The following is a 19,527-nucleotide window of genomic DNA, read 5'->3' as shown; positions in this document are numbered from 1 at the left end:
TGTCTCTGAAGGCAGCCCAGATATCCTTGAAAGAACACCCCCAGGAGAGACCAGCTTGACCACTATGCCATCATCAAGTTCCTCCTGACTACTGAGTCAGCCATGAAGAAAATGGAAGGCAACAACACACGTTCATGGTGGATGTCAAGACCAACAAGTACCAGGCTGTGAAGCTGTGAAGCTCTATGGCATTGATGTGGCCAAGGTCAACACCTTGATCAGGATCATTGGAGAAAAGAAGGCATATGTTTGACTGGCTCTTGACTATGATGCGTTGGCTGTTGCCAACAAAACTGGATCATCTAAACTGAGTCCAGTTGGCTAAATCTGAATTTTTTCATGATAAAAAAAGACACAGACATCACAATAAAAAAGACGACAGACCAATATCCATTATGAATATAGGCACAAAAATCCTCATCAAAGTAACAAATCCAGCAGTATATAAAAAGGATTATACACCTCACTAAATGGGATTTACCTCAAGAATGCAAGGTTGGTTCAACATACGAAGATCAATGTAATATGCCGTATCAATAAGTGAAAAACCACATGATAATCTTGATAGACACAGAAAAAGCATTTGACAAAATCTAACACCCCATTGACAATAAACTAGGAATAAACTAGGAATAAAAGGAATCTTTCTCAACCTGATAAAGGACATCTACAAAAACTGCACACTGTACTCAAAGATGAAAGACTGGATGTTTCTCCTAAAGATCAGGAACAGGACAAAGCTGCCCATTCTTTCCACCTCTATTCAATGTTATACTGGAGGTTCTAGAAGGGGCAATTAACCAATAAAAGAAATAAAAAGCATTCATATTAGAAAGGAAGAAGCAAAACCATATTTTCTATCTCTGTCTATACATAGAAGATATTATCTTTTATATATATAATAATAAGTAATCTGCTAAAACTAACTGTTAGAACTAATAAATGAGTTTAGCAAGGTTTTAGGAGACAAGATCAATATACAAATATCAACAGTATTTTTATTCACTAGCGATAAAAAATAAGAAAATGAAATTAAGAGAACAATTTCATTTACAATAGCAACAAAAAAGTAAAATCCTTAGGAATAAAACTAACCAAGGAGGTACAGGACTAGTTCACTGAAAGCTTTAAGGAAATAACTGTGAAAGATATTAAAGACATAAATAAATGACATTGTCTTGGGATTGGAAGACTTAATATTTTAATATGGCAGTACTCCCCAAAATGATCTTCAGAGTCCATGAAATCCTTACCCAAATCCAAGCTGCCATTTTTACAAAAATTAATAAGCAGACACTATAGCTCAAATGGAAATACAAGGGGTCTGGAAAAGTCAAAGCAATCTGAAAAGGAAAAATACAGTTGGAAGACTCACACTTCCTAACCAAAACTCACTATAAAGCAAGAGTAATCAAAACAGTGTGGTACAGGGGCACTTTAGTGGCTCAGTCGGTTAAGCCTCTGACTCTTGATTTTCCCTCTGGTCATGATCTCACCGTTCCATGAGTTTGAGTGCTGTGGCAGTCTCTGCACTGACAGTGCAGGCCCTCCTTGGGATTCTCTCTCTTCCTCTCTCTTTTCCTCTCCCCCATTCATGCTCACATGCTATCTCTCTCTCTCTCTCTCTCTCTCTCTCTCTCTCAAAAATTAATAGATTAGTATTTTTTAAATTTTTTTAATTAAAATTTTTTTTAAGTTTATTATTTTTTAAAAATATAATTTATGGTCAAATTGGCTAACCTACAGTGTGTACAGTGTGCTCTTGGTTTTTGGGGTACATTCCCGTGGTTCATTGCTTACATACAACACCCAGGGCTCATCCTAACAAGTGCCCTCCTCAATGCCCATCACCCATTTTCCCCTATCTCCCACCCCCCATCAACCCTCAGCTTGTTCTCTGTATTTAAGAGTCTCTTATGGTTTGCTTCCCTCCCTCTCTGTTTGGAACTATTTTTTCCCCTTCCCTTCCTCCATGGTCTTCTGTTAAATTTCTCAAGTTCCACATATGAGTGAAAACATGGTATCTGCCTTTCTCTGACTGACTTACTTCACTTAGCATAATACCCTCCAGTTCCATCCACTTTGATATTTTTTAAAAAGACAGTGTGGTATAGACATAAGGATAGAAATAAAAGATTAATGGAATAGAATTGAGAGTCTAGAAATGAATACATTCATGGTCAATTGATTTTCAACAAGAGTGACAAAACAGTCAAATTGGGAAAGGATAGTCTTTTCAAAAACGGTGCTGGGACAACTGCATACCCACATGCAAAACAATGAATTTGAATTGAACCCCCGCCTCATACCATATAGAACAATAATCTCAAAATGGATCATATACCTAAATGTAAGGGGTAAAAGTATAAAAGCCTTACAAGAAAACTTACGAGTAAATTTTTTGACATTGGGTTAGGTAATGCATTCTTAAATATGACACCAAAAGTACAAGCAACCAAATAAAAATCAACAAATTAGACATTGTCAAAATGAAAAACTTTTGTGCCTCAAAGGATACTATCAAGACAGTGAAAAGACAACCTTATGGAACCTTTCCTTAAGAGGAGAAAATATTTGCAAACCATGTACCTGATTAGAGACTTTTATCCAGAATACATAAAGAAGTCTTATAAGTCAAGAGTGAAAAGATAAATAACCCAATTAAAAACTTGGCAAAGGATCTGAATAGGCTTTTCTCCAAAGAGGATCTAGCATTGACCAAAAACACCTAAGAAGATGCTCAACCTCAAAAACCACATGGGAAATGCAAATCAAAACCACGGTGCATTACCACTTCATACGCACTAGAACGGTTACAGTCAAAAAGACAGAAAATGACAAATGTTGGTGAGAATTTGGAGACACTGGAACCCTTATGCATTGCTAGTTTGGCAGTTCTTCAACAGTAGTACCATATGACTCAGCAATTCCAGGTATATACTAGATATATACTCAAGAGAGATGAAAAAGTTGTACATGAAAGTTTGTAAGTTCATTGTTCATAATAGCCCCAAATTGGAAGCAACTCAAATGGCCAAAAAACTAATGAATGGATAAACAAAATGTGGTATATCCATACAGTGGAATATTATTGAACTATTAAAAGGCATTAAGTACTGACATATGCTACAACCCGGATGAACCTTGAATATACTCAGTGAAAGAAGCCAGACACAAAAGACTGCATTTATAGGAAGTATCCCGGATAGGCAAATTCATAGACACGGAAAGTATATCAGTTGTTGCCAGGGGCTGGGGAAGGTAAGTCAAGAGGGTAAGTGTTAATAGGTATGGGGTTTCTTCTGGGGTTGATGAAAATATTCTGGGTTAGATGGTGGTTATTATGAAAAACTTTGTGAATGTACTAAAAACCATTGAATTGTACACTTTAAAAGGGTGAACTTTATGTATTGAATTATATCTCAGTAAGGCTATTTAAGAATACCATGCTAAGAGATACTCAGAATTTTTACCCTCATCCATGTTTCCTTTACCCTATTTCTACCCACCCCTTCTATGTAATCATTTTTCTTAGTTTCCAGTTTATCCTTATGTGTCTTTTTGTAAAAATAAGTATATATTCTCATTCCCTTTTCTTTCTTACACAAAAGGTAGCATATTATATAAACTCTCTTGTACCTTGCATTTTTCACTTAATAATATAGCCAGGAAATCACTGTACATGAGCTTGTAGGGATCTCCCTTACTCTTCCTACAGATGCACGGTAGTGCATCGACTGGTCCCTTGTGAATGGTCACTGAGGTTGTTTCCAATATATTGCTACTACAAATAACGCTGCAATAAATAACCTCGTACCTATGTTGTTTTGCATTTGTGGAGGGATATCTTCAGGCTAAATTCCTAGAAGTGAGACTTCTGTGTCAAGGGATAAAAATCTTGCTAAACCTTTCTCCACAGGAGTCATTTGATAATGATTCCATACTCCCACAAGCAATGTTTGAGAGCAGCTGTTTCTAGAGTGCTGCTCACAGAATATGATGCCAAGCTTGCCAAAACTCCTCCGTCCTCACTCTCAACTAATGATGTTGCTTCCTACGTAACTGAGAAAACCAGAGCAATAAGAACTTCCAGAGACTCCCACTGCCACAGCCTTTGTTGTCTCTCTGCCTCCTTGCCTTTTATTGTAGATGAGTCTTGCTTGCCCGTGTCTCACGCCACTTCTGCATCAGGTCCCTCCACTCTCATCTGCTGAAGCACATGACCCTGACAATTTTACAACCTCTCTCCTACATCATCAATGTTTTACTCTGTACTGGATCATTCCCCTCAGCATACAAATATGCTCTTATTTCTCCCATGAGAGACAAAGACTTCTTTTAGGGCAAAGACACTTGAACAACATAGAGATGGGAAGGGGGAGGCAAAAAGTATACCTTCTGCTCTTAATGAAGAAATGGAAACATTCTCTGTTAATGATTTTGAAGTACATTCACCTGATAATAATGCTTTCACCAGTGGCTCTCAAATTTTAGTGCGCAGCAGAATCACACTGAAGGACTTGTTAAAGCACAGATTTCTGACTCTGTATGTCTTGGGGTGGGGGGGTTGCTAACACTGGCATTTCTAACATATCTCCCAAGTGATACTGATCTTGCTGTTCAAAACCTCACTTTCAAAACCGCTGCTTTACTTCCTCTTTTTCCATTTGACACGTCATGTCTTCATTCAACACGATCTGCATTAATTGTGCCTTTGTCAATAAACTTCAAATGGGGAAATGCCTTTTTTTCCAATTATGAAATACATTATCTTAAGAAAACCACACTTCTCTTTATCTCAGTCCCCACCACCTACCAACCACTGCTTGATTTCTTTGTTCCTCTCTGAAACAAAACCTCTCAAAAGAGTTGCCTATATCTGCTATCTCTAATTCCTCTACTTAGTCTTTCTTAAACTCATTTGAAGCAGGCTTTCACTCCATCCACTCCACCACACTGCCCTCATCAAATTCTACAATGACCTCGGAATTGACAAGCCTTCAAGTGTAAGCTCTCATCTTATCGACCTATTCGCAGCATTTGGCCGTGGATCACATCTTCCTCTTTTCCCTCCCTTGACTTCCAAAACACCATACACTCTGGGTTTCCCTCTTACGTCACTTGATACTCCCTGTCTGCTGATTCTCCTCTTTTTCCCCACATCAACTGTGATATGTACCAAGACTTAGTCCTTGGTCCTTTTCTTTATCTTATTCATTCTCGCCTGTGGCTTTAGATACCATCTACAGGCTGACAATTCCCAAATGGTTATCTTGCAGCCCTGAATTCCTGACTGCTATTATCGAATGAGCTAGTCAACATCTTCACTTGAATATATAATAATCACCTCAAATTCAACATGGCTAATTCCTGATCATCCCCCTCAAACCTGCTCCTCCTGCAGCCTTCCCCAGATCAGTACTGACAGCAACTCCATCCTTTCAGTTCTTCCTGGATTACTCTCTTTCTCTTACACCTCACATCCAATCTGTCAGGAAATCCTATCAACACTTCCTTCAAAATATCCCCAGAATCAGACCTTCTTAACACCACTTCTCACCTGCTTCCACTGTGGTTTGAGCTACCTGAATGGCTCCAACAGGCTCACCACTGGCATCCCTGCTTCCCCTCTTGCCATTCTACAGTCTATTCTCAACACAACAGCCTAAGTGGTGTTACTAAAACACAAGCCATGTCCCATCTCTCCTCTGCTCAAAGCCCCACACCAGTTCCCATCTCATACAGAGAGAACCCAAGTCCTCATCATGGCCAACAAGACCCCATCTATCTTCTGGCCCTGACCACCACTCTCACCTCCTCACCTCATACCCCTCGCCTTGCTCTCTGAATGAGCTACACAGGCCTTTTTGCTGTTCCACTAACATGCCAGGCACATTCCTGTCTTGTGGCCTTTGCTGTAGCTGTCCCTCTGCTGGAATCCACTTCCATTAGATACCAGGTCAGTTAAGTCCTTCAAATCTTTCCTCAAATTGTCCCTGCTTAATGAATTCTATCCTGACTGTTCAGTAGCACAACCTGTGCCTCCTGTCAGTGCCACCCTGAACCCCTCCTCTTCTGCTCTACTTTTTACTTTTTTCTATAGTATTTATTACATTCTAACATACCACATATTTTACTTATTATGCCTATTATTTCTTCTCTTTTTAACACATGCTATGTTCCAAGGAGAAATGGAAAGAATGCTCTTCTCTCCATAGGACTCTGGCCTAGTCTATGGAGCCAATCAGAGGAACAGACACTCTACTCACCGGTCCATCACTAAGATTCTGCCCCCAGTGGCCAGACACACACCTAACCAGGCCCCAGGCCTGATGTCAGGAACCAATGAAAATGGATGTCTAGATATGTCTAAATCTTAGTTTTCACTCAGATAAAAACTGCTACATATAAAATGAGGTGACTGGGGGTGCTTAGGTGGCTCAGTTGGTTAAGCATCCAACCCTTGATAATGGCTCAGGTCGTGATCTGGCAGGCATGGGACTGAGCCCTGCATCAGGATCCATGCTGAGAGTGGAGCCTGCTTGGGATTCTTTCTCTTCCTCTCTCTCTCTCCACCCCTCCCCTGCTCACACACTCTTTCTCTCTCAAAATTAAATAAATAAATAAATAAATAAGTAAGTAAGGTGGTTGGATTAGACAATTTTTCGTCTTTTCTAATTCTAAATGCTATTACATTTAGACTTAGCTTAGACAGTTAAAGTCCATTTTCCAATGAACTGGTCATTTTTAATGCTTATTCCAAGTATGAATGACCCTCTATTTTAAAAAATTGTAAGTCAAATTGTCTAAAAGCTGTTCTGTAACCAATTTTTATCATGAATATGCATCCCATGTCTGTCTATACAGAGTGAAGGGCTTAACATTCTGACTGATCAATCATTCAGTTCATTAGGTGATTTTTTTCACCCTTCAGTGAATCAACTGGTCATTGACTAAACTGTCAAAATAAACCAGTTGTAGAAGAATGTTTTGGAATGTCATTTCTCTAACTGGAGCAAGACACTTTGGCTTATATAACAGTGAAGATGAACAAGGCTTTTCAGGCTATATTTACCTTTTCATTGTCTAACACATTACTCAGGAAAACACACAGGTGTGTCAGCCAAACCTCTTCTCCCAACCATGGGGCTCAACTAAGACAAAGTAGACAGAATATCTAGGAGTCCTGTTGGCTTTTCCTGGGTGATGTTAGTCTATAAGACCTAATTTTTAAAACTTTTATTTTGAAATAATTATAGATTCACAGGAAGTTGCAAGGATAGAACAGAGGATTCCCACATATCCATCACCTAGTTTTCCCCAGTAGGTACATCTCATATGGCTACAGTGCAATATCAAAACCAGGAAATTAACATTGGTACAATGTGTGTGCATAGTTCTTTCATTTTTTCACGTGTTGGTTCACTGTTACCATCACTGCAATCCAGATACAGAACTATTCCATCACCTCAAAGATGTCCCTAGTGCTACTCCTTTATATTTATACACACCCACTCCTCTCTATGTAACCTGTGTTTAACTCTTAAAAGACTAAACTGCCTCAGATGGGATTTCCCTATTGTGACACATATATACCTAAAAATTCCAAGAGCAGATCTCCATCATTTTCATGACCAAGAAATCCCTGACAACTCATCAAAGCTGTTTTGAGTCTGGACTCACAGCTATTTATTTGCTTTATTACCATAAAAAGAAAAAAAAAAACCCGACATATATCAGAGCCTTTCTAAGAATATTTAACATTCAAATATATTTTAGTTAACTTGTCCTGGTTGAAGCATAGATTTTACAAAATCCCCTTAGTAAGCGATTGTTTAAAATGCCTGCTCCAAGGACCTAGTTGCATGCTCAATAAAACAATGCAATCTGGATCCAAGGCTCTGAGGAATAACAGTTGATCACTTTCTCTCTCCAGTGTGAGAGAAGTCATACAACGTGAAAAAAGAGAAAGAGATATGGGTCATAAATGTTTAAAATACAAACCCTCTCACTACAATGGAAACATTCCCTCTGTGCTACTTGTCCCAATCTTCACCAGTTTGCTTTTCCTACCCTACCATCCTTCCCCTTTTCCAAACTGCTCAACCTCAGATTTTTCTCCCCTACCCACCCCACAATAATCCACCTTCAAAAGACACTGAAGTCATTTATGTCTGTAGAAATTCTATTAGCTGTCTCAAAATTTTCAAAGACATGAATACATGACATATTTTGTAATAAAAACAGTACTCAACTATACAGTTATGTAATCTTTTTCACTCTACACATGAACATTTTCCCATGTCATTAAACATTTCATTATTCTTAAAGGTTCAATAAGGAGAATTCTGACAAAAGAGCAGATTGAGCTGATGTAGAGCCATACCTTATGCTAAAAATATCTAGGAATATTGGATAAAATATAATACCCAAACAAATTTTAGTACATAGACTAGCTTGAAAGCAAAGTAAATTTCCAGGGGTTATAAGGGGAAAGAAGAAATCAGAGCCATAGCTAAGGTGACTGTCTTGGGTTTAGCATGGAAAGTCTTGCATCCAAGAAAACCCCTGAGTTCTGGACAATCAGAACAGTGGTTATCCTTGCTCGGAGCAATAAGTAAAGGGAAACTGATATGCAATGGACTTGTTATGGACTCTAGGTGCTGGATATAGCACTCTTAACTGTTTTACTAGTCCCAATTGTTTGTTAATTCTCTTGTATTTTCTACGTAAATGATGACACTGTATGCAAATGACAGATTTCCTCATCTAGTCTTTAAAAGATATGTTTCTTTTTTTATTAAAAAAATGTTTTAATATTTATTTACTTATTTTGAAAGAGAGAGACGCAGGGAAGGGACAGAGAGAGAGAGAGAGAGAGAGAGGAGACAGAATCCCAAGCAGGCTCCACACTCAGCCTGAAGCCTGACGCAGGGGGTTCCATCTGATGACCAGGAGATCATGACCTGAGCTGAAATGAAGAGCAGAATGGCTTAACTGACTGAGCCACCTAAGCTCCCCTAAAAGAGATTTGTTTCTATTAAATGATTTCTTTGGCTAGATCCTCTAGTATTATATTAAATAGCAGCTTTATGGGGTGGGGGGCAGGCTGGCTCAGTTCATGAAGCGTGTGTGGTATGACTCTTGATCTTGGGGTCATGGGTTTAAGCCCCATGTAGGGGGTAGAGTTTACTTAAACAAAACAAAAACAAAACAAAATAGTGGCTGTGACACCAGGCTTCGTTGCCCTGTTCTTGACCTTAAAGGGAACACCTCTAAGTTGTCTTCATCAATACTTACTGTTTATTGTATTTACTTTTAAAAGGTTAAGGGAGTTTCCTTCTATTTCTAGTTTTCTAAGGTTTCTTTAAATCATAAATGGGTGTTGATATTTGTCAATTGCTTTCTTCTGTACCTTTTCAGAAAATCATGTAATTTTTTTCCTTCAGTTCATTAATGTAATTATATTCTTATGCATTTGAGGATTGGAACATCCTTGTACTCCTGGAACAAATACACCATTGGTTTGCATATGCGCACGCGGGCACGCACACACACACACACACACACACACACAACTTGTAGGATTTTTGTATCTATGTCCTTAAGTTAAATTGGTCTCTTGTATTCTCTAATACATTCTTGCACTATCTTCTTCTGGTCATGGTATCCATAGCATACTAGCTTCATAAAAGTGATGGGCAGCTTTTTCTGTTATTCTACTTTATGGATCAATTTGTATACGATTGGGATTATGTGTTCTTGAAATTTCAGTAATATTCATCTTTAAAATATTCATCTTTAAAAATTGTTGACTCCCCATTGTTGACTCTGGGAACAATGAGGGGAAACTAAAGAGTGCAAACCCTTACCCTAATCATTCTGCCATCTGTAGGCCCTGGCCATTGCCTACATTTCCCTTCAGGTACTGACCTTGCCATAAAGCTTTTAAAGATAGATTTTTAGTTGCTAAGTTTGACACTGAGTTCCATTAACTTCTCTATCACTTTTTGGGCATTGGTAGGGGTGAAGGTTGGGGAGGGATCCATATATGATAACTCAATTTGCCATATATGACAACTATTCCTGAAGGCTGGTTTCATGGGCATACAACCTGTGCAGTCATACACAGGCCCAGCTCTTAAAAAGGCCCTGTGCTTGGTTAATGTTCTGCTGTCACCATTTTGAAATTATTTATTATTATATATTATTATTATTATTATTAATCTCTATACCCAATGTGGGGCTTGAACTCATGACCCCGAGATCAACAGTTGGTGCTTTTCTGAGGCACCTGGGTGGCTCAGTTGGTTAAGCGTCTGACTCTTGATTTTGGCTCAGGTCATGATCTCACAGTTTGTGGGTTCGAGCCCCGCACTGGGCTCTCTGCTGTCAGTGCAGACAGAGCCTGCCTCAGATTCTCTGCCTCCCTCTCTCTCTGCCCCTTCCTCACTCACACTCTCTCTCTCCGTCTCTCAAAAATAAACATTTTAAAAAATTAAAAAATAATAATTGAAAAAAAAAAGCTGGTGCTCTTCAGACTGAGCCAGCCAGGCATCCCACCTTCTTGAAATTCTTAAGAACTGTAAACATGAAGCCCTGTATTTTCATTTTGTACTAGGCCCCACACATTTTAGAGCTAGTCTTGCTATTCCTAAACAATTTTCCATTAAGTCCTAAATATTTTCCAAGTAAGTTTCACCTCCCTCTGCTCTTTCTACCCTGAAGTTACAACCCATGTACAGCTACATTTTTTTGGCAAGCCCTCTGGCTGAAATCTGAGGCAGGCAGGAGCTAACCCACATATTACAGCTTGGTGTGAGGCTTTAAATTCAGCCTGGCAATCCCATAGTTAAGTATTATCAGTTTTCCTAGTCCTCCCAAGGGAAAGTTGTGCATCATTTAGACCATAGTCAAGAAATATTTACAAAATTCCATAATGAATAAAACATGTATTCTTATACTTTAAAGAAGACATTTTATGTCTTCCATTGTCCATGATGCTGATATCTAAGAGAGATCTTTTCCTCATTTTCCAAACTACTGAACTTTACATCTATCCAGATCTCTACCAATGTCTGGTTGGCCACGGGCTAAGGAGAAAGAGCTTTGTTTTTGACCATTTGGTCATTCTTGGTTTAAAGTCTCAATGTCTCTGTGGAGTTGGGGAGAAAGTGTATCACCTCTGATTTTAAAGCAGTCACCCTAATCAGTTTAAGTTTAGGCTCTGCATCAGAAGTACTTCTTCTGTAGCTAGTGTCTTTTCATTTGGAACAGATATGGTAATGGCTTCAGGGAAATGACTCTGTGACTATTAAAGTCTGCATGTTAGTCACACGCTTATGACCTACCAATCTACCTCTTATAGGACCTGGTCACCCATGTCAGACATGATTTAGTAGTGTATCAGGCACTGGTGTTGGAGATAGCATTCTGAACAACCTTATATCCTTCCTACTCTTGTGAGGATCCTTTTGGCTTTTAATCTTTAATAACAACAACCCACAATCGCTTCAACTTCTCATCTCAGGGCCAGCATTTATTCTGCATATCTAGTTGTTTGACCGCCACTCTAAGCTCACATTCTTTCCCCTCACATTACCGCTTAATGGTAATCTTTGTCAGTGTCCCCTGCAACCCAGTTTCTAATCTGTCAGAGAATAGCTGCAGACATTCCTATCTATAGCTTTCAAAGTACTGCATCAGACTATGTTTGTATTCACAGATTGCCCCTGCTTTTACTAAAATTTCAATCTTACATTCTAAATTATTTGTTTCCTTATGAGTTGTTTTATTACTTCCTATTTCTACCCAGAGAACTTCTTTGGTTGGTCTTTTTCATTTAGTTTTCCCTAAATGCAGCTCTTAAATTTTAGAGCAGCAGTACCAGATTCTTGGGGAATGGCTTTAAAAGCAACCACTTGTTTACTAAACTCTAGTCATCATTTGTTGTACAGTTTACCTTGGCTTTTTTCCTAAGACTTCCGTTTGCTTTGGAAGCACCCATAATCATAGCAAAAGTGAAGAATACCACAAAAATATTTTGTTTCCAATCCAATCATACAATAGGTATTTTATTTCTTGAGCACCTAATATGTGCCAGACACTGTCCTAGGCACTTGGGATGTATCCCTGAACTGAACACATAAAACTCCCTGCCCTAGGAGAGCTTATATTCTGGCAGGGGAAGCATAATAAATGAGAAGGATAATAACTAAATTATATGGTGTGTTCACAGGTGATAAACGCAATGGAAAAAACAGAACAGGATAAATTGGGGGTCAGAAGGACAGGTTGAAACTTCCCCACACCCCCAGCCTTTACGTTCCATGTTCTTCTACTCCCCTATCTTGAAGATTTTCTCCCTATCCTAAACTACCAATTACTATACCACTGTTTCTCTGACTCCCTTCACAGCCAAATTTCTTCAACAAGCTGTCCACACTTTCACTTTCTCACTTCCCAGTCACTATGCAACTCAAACTTATCTAGTTTCTGCTCCTACCTACCTCATCACTGAAACTGCTATTGCCAAAGTCACCAATGATTTCCATGTTGCCAAATCCAGTGGAAATGAATCAGAATTTTGATACTGTTGATCATTCCCTCTTCCTTGAAACATGCCAGCCTCTTGGAATTCATTACACTTCTCTGTAGGGGAGCAAAATTTGGCACCCCAAAATGTGTCTCTTTGGCATGCAGATTATTTTAGGCTGATTATTTTTAAGAAACAGAAGGATCGTTTTTTTTTTTTGTTTTGTTTTGTTTTTGTTTTTTTTTGCCTTCCTGCTAACTGCCTAAAAGAATTTAGATAGAGGACCTGCTCCAGAAAGGGAGCTATTACCATAGATAACTATAGTGTAATCTGAACTAGGTGTGGCAGCCAGGGAGGATCCTAGCAAAATCTGTTTGTTAAAATTTCTCTCCATATCCCATTGTTTTTGTATGGCCCAGAAAACATTTGTTGACCCAACATTTATTCTTTTTCATCTACCTGTCAATTATCTTCTTCCCTTTGAAGTCCCAGACTCCTACCACATTTCTCTGTAGCTCTGAATGGCATATAAGCCTCAATTGTCTGACTATCTATAGGCCTCAAATTCTTTATGGAGCCTCTGTATGTATATAATTAAATTTTATTTCTCCTGTTAATTTGTCTCATGTCAATTTAATTCTTAGACCAGCCAAAAGAATTTTGAAAAGTATAGAAAAACTTTTCCTCCCCAACAGCACTCTCCTGCTTTTCTTCATACTTCTCAGGTCTCTCTGATAATCTTTTAAATGCTTGTGGTCCTCTACAGTTTATTCCAGTCCCTTCTTTTTTTATTCTTCCTGGTTGAAATCATGATTTCAATTATCATCTCTATATTGATGGTTCCTAACCTTTTATATCCAGCCAGACATTTTCCCTGAGCTCCAGACCCATAGATTTATATATAACTGGCTACTAGTTATATATAAACTATATACAACTGCCTACTAGTCATCTGTACCTTGATGGTCCATAAGCACTTCAAACAGCCTATCCCAAAATGATTCATCTTCCCCTGCCAAACCTGCCCTTCCTCTCATTGCCCCACCTCACTGAATAGAAGGTGAATAACAACATGAAATCTCTGCCTTATTTAACACCAACAGAAGTATATCTTGATAACATAACCCAAGTTGCAAAAATCACTACATAGGACCTGAAATGCCACCGGTGCTTTTCATACATTTTTTTTTAATTCTGTAGAAACTAGTTTTAATAAGAAGAATTCAGATCCTGGTTTAATGCACAAAAACAGAACTATCAACTTTATTTCGTATTTGTAAGTAAACATGACAAAAATAAGAACAAATTTTTGTCCTTCTAAAATGCTCCATCAGGTTGAGATGACTGGGACAGTCTCTTCTGCTTGGAATGGTTTGTATTCTTCTCAGTGGGAAAATAATGCTACAGGAGAAAAGTAAAGTAGAGTTAAACAACTCGAAAGGACTAGTATACATACATCACACTTTGTTAGAACAGGAAATGACTGCAACAGAGTTCTCAAACTGTATTCAATGTTATGTTTAACTTATGTATTTTCAGTTTGCCAGCGTACTACCTGTGAGGTGTAAAGACAAAATACACTGTGGCAAATACAATGAAAATTTCTGAATAACAAAGTGAACTTCCATGCCCCAGTAAATGGCAGAGATTGTTTTGTCTATTTATGTCATATATGTGTGTCTGTGTGTGCATACATATGCACATGCATGTGCTGCATTAAACTTATACAAAGCAGTAATATATAGGTATGTATAATCATATACACGTATGATTATTATTATATATACTTATGTATTACCTTACATAAATCATTTTATATATATATATATATATATATGTGTGTGTGTATATACACACATATATATAAATATAAACTGCCTTGTTGTAAGGATTTCAATTCTTTTTAGATAAGTCACATTTCCTATTCATCTAGTCCAAACTTCTCATTTTGCAGCTTGGTGAACTGAAGCCCAGGAAAGCTAAGGGAGTTGCCCAAGCTCCCATGGTACAAAATGACAGAATTGAGAGTAAAACGAGAGTCTCCGGACACTAAGATCAACAGTCTATTATTCCACTCCTCTTCTCTGCAACTGAGGCTAGAAATTAACAATTTAAATTTGAGTATTGTATTATAATTTTCAAAGCATCTTCACATACATTATATTGTTTAAGCTACACCAAAAATTTCAGCTGATGGTATCAAGTTGCTGATAGGTTAACTTACTTGCCCATGAAAATGCCACTAGTTAGTGGCCTGAGTCTCCTGACCCCCGTTCCAATATTCTATTCCCCCAAGTATACCTCTTTTCTTACCAACCATTTTATTTTTAGTTGGATCTTCATAATTACTTTGGGAGGTGGAAACACAGGCCAAGCCTGGGGGATCTGTAAGCCTGAGGGCCAGGTAGTCCCTGGCGTATGATTCTGGGATCCACTCTCTCAATCACTTATGATACTGAATTATTTAAGTTTGAGAAACAGGGAGCTGAAACTAACAGCTAGAATCCAGGATTCAATTGCAGATCTGTCAGATTCCTGAACCTCCTTCCCCCGGATATGTACCATGGTCAATACATATGGGGAACTATAACCATTGTTATTTAGCAAAGGTATCTTTCATGGATCCTCAGAGTCAAAGCAAGAAGATTCCATTTGTTTCTTCTGAAGGGCTGAACCAAATAATGTTGTACCCAAACAACTTGGCACACTTCTTGCCCACCTTTCCTGCATCCAAATATCCCTAGTGATAATATGGTTTCAGAACCTGATAATCCTGTGGTCTAAACATTTGTAGGGTAAAAAAATATATACATCATTGAACCAAGATGGTGGTAACAATAATCAAATATTAAACACTTCAATTTTATATCCTACCACCAGTTACCTTTGTTCTCTCACTGCTTTCCACCACCTAAACTTTACTCATCTTCTGCTGCTGTCCCTAATATCTCAGCATCCTTCTTTAGTTTCTTTTTTTGTTTCTTCGCACCCTTTACAATTTTGTTGAATTTCCTTCCTAAAGGATTGGTCCATTTGCTGTAAAATTAAAAGTTCAAAGTGAAACCTTGTTCCTCAACAGTGACAGAACAATAACAATGGTGGGTTATAAAAGAAAACAATGATGGGGTACAGGGAAAAGGCTAGTTACCCACATAACTCTTTTTACACATTCCCACCTGACTGCTTAAGTCACCATATTCGGCAAATCTGATAGAAAACATTGTACCTGGCTCACTCATATTTATCATTGTCACCATTACTATCACTCTGTATAGCGTCATTTTGATCATTTGATCCTCCACAACAGGAATGCTGTCCTACCTTCCCTCTGCTGACATCAATGTTACTCACCCTTCAAGACCTAGCTTCTATGTTATTTGCCTAGGTAGCCTTCCCTTTTATTCCTAGCTTATAGGGATTCTTCCCTCCTACGAATATCAAAACTAAATAGTAATAGCTCATATTACATTATCTTCTACAACTTTACAAGTTTGCACTTTTATTCACTATTGCGATCGTTTGGAATTCAATCTTGTACTTCCTTGAATTTGTACAGTCAGGGTTGGGGGTGCCAGAAAGCCGATATATCACAGGCTAAGAACTTGGCCAGGTGTTTTACATACTTGATCTCACTTAATCCTCACAACAACCCTATAAGATGGATATTGTGTTTCCTGCTTTCCAAATAATTAAGCTGAGGCTTGGAGAAGTAAGATAACTCACCCAAGGTCACACACAGATAGTAAATGGAGATGCTAGCATTTGAAGTAAGGTCTGTTTGACTCTAAAATGCACTCTTTCCATTAGACCACTGCAGCATTAGCAGATAATGACTAATAACAACAAGTGTGACAGACTTCTCCATGTGCCAAGACCTGTGTATAAGCACTTCATGGCAGGATCTTATTTAATCTTCATGATGACCTGATGAGGCATTTCCATTTTTCAGGTGGGGAAACTGAGGCACTGAGAAGGGAAGTAACTTGCACGAGGTCATCAGAATACTCTTTGGTGGTGCCAGGATTCAAATCCAGACCTTCCTAAATCTAAAAAGCAATCTTTCGTTCACTATGCAAACCTGTCCCTTTCCCCCCTCAGAGCTTGGAAATAACTTCAGGCTAGAGCTTTACCTTGTAACTTTATATATCCCAGAGAGCCTGGTACCCAATGAGGTTCTGGAAATGTTAGTTGATATTTATAAGAACTTCCACTTTCTTTTTTTAAAAGATTCTATTTTTAAGTAATCTCTACACCCAATGTGGGACTCAAACTTACAACCACAAGATCAAGAGGTGCATGCTGTATTGACTGAGCCAGCCAGGTGCCCCAAGAGCTTTCACTTTCTAAAGACCTAAGCACAAGCCAAGGAGAAAAACTAGAAAATGCTCAAAGCAAAAGTATGGATGGAAACCCAAAAGAGAAAGAAACATTTGCATATGATATTACCAACAGGGAATGCCAGATACATAGTCCTATCCTCAGCTCAAAGCTAGGTAGTGTACAGAAGAGGACACCTGGCTCCAGATGGTGCTACTTAGCTATACAGAGCAACCAGGTTCTTAGCATGTGGGGCCCAGAGATTGCTAAGCCTGCCCCTGAAATGATGACTTTGAAGGTAGTATTCACTTTTCTCCCCTCAAATTGCATTACTAGGTTGTCACTGAGCTCTACTAGGTAAGAATAGACATGGAGCAAATAAATACTTTTTTCTCAATCATAAAAAAATATCCAGGCATAAATGAAATAGTGGGTGAAGGCCAAAAATGTATTTATGATTTACCTATGGCCTCTTGGTAGAGCTATTAACTTCAGTATCAAAAAAATAGTAATAGCTGAAACAACTCTGTAGTTCTCAGTCTCTTGGGGCCAGATGTGTTTCAGAATGCAGAATATTTGGGGTTTTAGAAAGGCAATATGACATGACATACTGAATATTACATGATACTCCCATGAAGTCTGGGGCAACATCTCATGATCAAACAGAGTAATATTTCTACAACAAAATATATGAATATTCATTTTAAGCATCAAGCAAGGACTAAAAATGTCTCAGGTCAGGTCAGCTCAGGTTTTGCTGCCAAAAGACGAAAAAAGCTTTAGGTTTGCAGACCTTTTGGATTTCAGAATTTTAGATAAGAAATTGGGGACTTACACTTTTTTCTAATGTTGTGACTTCAATATATTTTATTTCACATAAATAAAATGACTATGTTTTCCTTATACAAAGATTTTATTTTAAATTTAATGGCCTAAATTTCACCTTAACTGACAAAGAAAAATGCAACATGACCTTATTATTTCAAAATGTACTGTACTAGTCTAGGTTGCAGAGAACTAGGTTTTAGGTTCAGCCTTCTAACATTTATTATTGAGATCCAAAGTTAGATATTCTACTCAATATCTAATGAGAATGCCCAAGGGGGAAAGTAGGGTTGAAATGATTTGTCCAGAGTCCTAGAGGTGATTTACTTCTTTTTATATAAAATGTCATACTGTGGCCAGCATACTCACACTTGAAGTGTACAGATCGACTTATCTCATATGCATTCACTCATTAACACACTTGCTCATTCCTGAAACAAACACCATTCTAAATACTAGAGACATAAAAATGAATAATATATGGGTCCTGCCCTCAAGGAGCTTAAAATTTAGAATGGAAGAGAGATATATAAACTGATACTTATATCACATCGAGATAATCTAAATAGAGGTAAGCAGAGATTGGTAGGAAACAAACAGGCAACAGACAAGAAACAGATCGACCCAGTCTGGGGCGGAGGTTTGGGGTAAGCTTCCTAGAGGAGATGAACTTTAAGCTTAGGCCTGCATTCAGAGTGGGGTGAGCCAGATAAAGAAGAGTGGAGATGGGAAGATAATATAAGAGCATTTCAATCAGTGGGTGGTACATTGTGTGAAAATATCAGAGTGGTGAAGAAGCATGTTCTTTGTAAACATCAAGCAGAGTGGTGTGGCTGGAAACACTAAGTGGAAACAATGGGAATTTCTTGTGATGCATATCTATATAGTTGTGAGATTTTTTTCTCTAAGAATTCCCAGGAACCTAGATCTAGAAACAGAAAAATGGTGTGGATTCAATTTTAATGAAACAAAGGAACTGGAAAGAATGGATTCATGCATCAGACAATAGAATCCAGGCTGGATAAAGAAATCAGACGATGCTAAAAGACAGAAAACCAGGGGAAAACAGAGAATTAAAGAACCTGGATGTCTCAATGAGAACAGGTGTAGCAAGAGTAAAAGAAGGGAAAAACCTAGAAGACAAAGCACCTATGGTCAAAGAATAGTTTGAGATTTGAAGTTTAAAATTTCAGACACTGAGGTTCAATTTTTTAATTTTTTTGTGGAATTTACCAATTTTGTGAGAGACAGCATGTCAGGAGGGGCAGAGAGAGAGGAAGAGAGAGAAAATTACAAGCAGGCTCCACACTGTCAGTGCAAGGAGCCCAATGTGGTGCTCAAACCCACGAACTCGTGAGATCATGACCTGAGCCAAAATCAAGAGTCAGAAGCTTAACCGACTGCCACCCAGGCCCTCCTCAGAGGTTCAATTTTTGATGAATGACAAGATTCAGGATATGGGCATGAAAGTGGCTGGCCAATACAGAATACAGGAAAGATTACTCAGAATTGAGTACATCAGAGAACTCTGAAGCTATGGGCTTAGATGGCTCATAACATGGACAGTGAGGCTGCCCAGGGAAATGATCAGATAGAGAAGAACACAACACCTAGCAAGTTCCCAGACCAAAGTAGGAGCTCAATAAATGTTTGCAGAAAGAATGAATGTAAAAAGGATTGAAGTGGAGAGTCTAGTGTAGTTCTAAATGGACTATGTATCAGATTCATTTGGGGTGCTTTAGAAAATACACATTTCAGGTCCAAATCCCCCACTTATTATATCAGATTCTCTTGAGTACAGCCTAGGAATCTATATTATTAAATATTCCCAAGGTTACTTCCATAGAACC

At 38.3% G+C, this 19,527-nt stretch overlaps 1 protein-coding gene across 1 annotated transcript in view; it reads right to left on the bottom strand.

Moving 5' to 3' along the window:
- Window positions 1-13,773: 13,773 nt before the first annotated feature.
- Window positions 13,774-19,527, bottom strand: part of FMR1NB (FMR1 neighbor) — a 40,581-nt gene continuing 34,827 nt past the window's right edge. The window contains exons 5-6 of the mRNA XM_045471226.1: window positions 15,420-15,571; window positions 13,774-13,936 (exon numbers count right to left, since the gene is read on the bottom strand). Coding sequence (XP_045327182.1) covers window positions 15,454-15,571 — 118 coding nt within the window. The 3' untranslated portion in view covers window positions 13,774-13,936; window positions 15,420-15,453. The remainder of the gene's footprint in view (window positions 13,937-15,419; window positions 15,572-19,527) is intronic.

This window comes from Leopardus geoffroyi, chromosome X (assembly GCF_018350155.1).
Source record: "Leopardus geoffroyi isolate Oge1 chromosome X, O.geoffroyi_Oge1_pat1.0, whole genome shotgun sequence".
In the NCBI taxonomy this organism is placed as follows: domain Eukaryota; kingdom Metazoa; phylum Chordata; class Mammalia; order Carnivora; family Felidae; genus Leopardus; species Leopardus geoffroyi.
The sequence above is the reverse complement of the archived record's forward strand: the minus strand, read 5'-3'. Positions and strand labels throughout refer to the sequence as shown.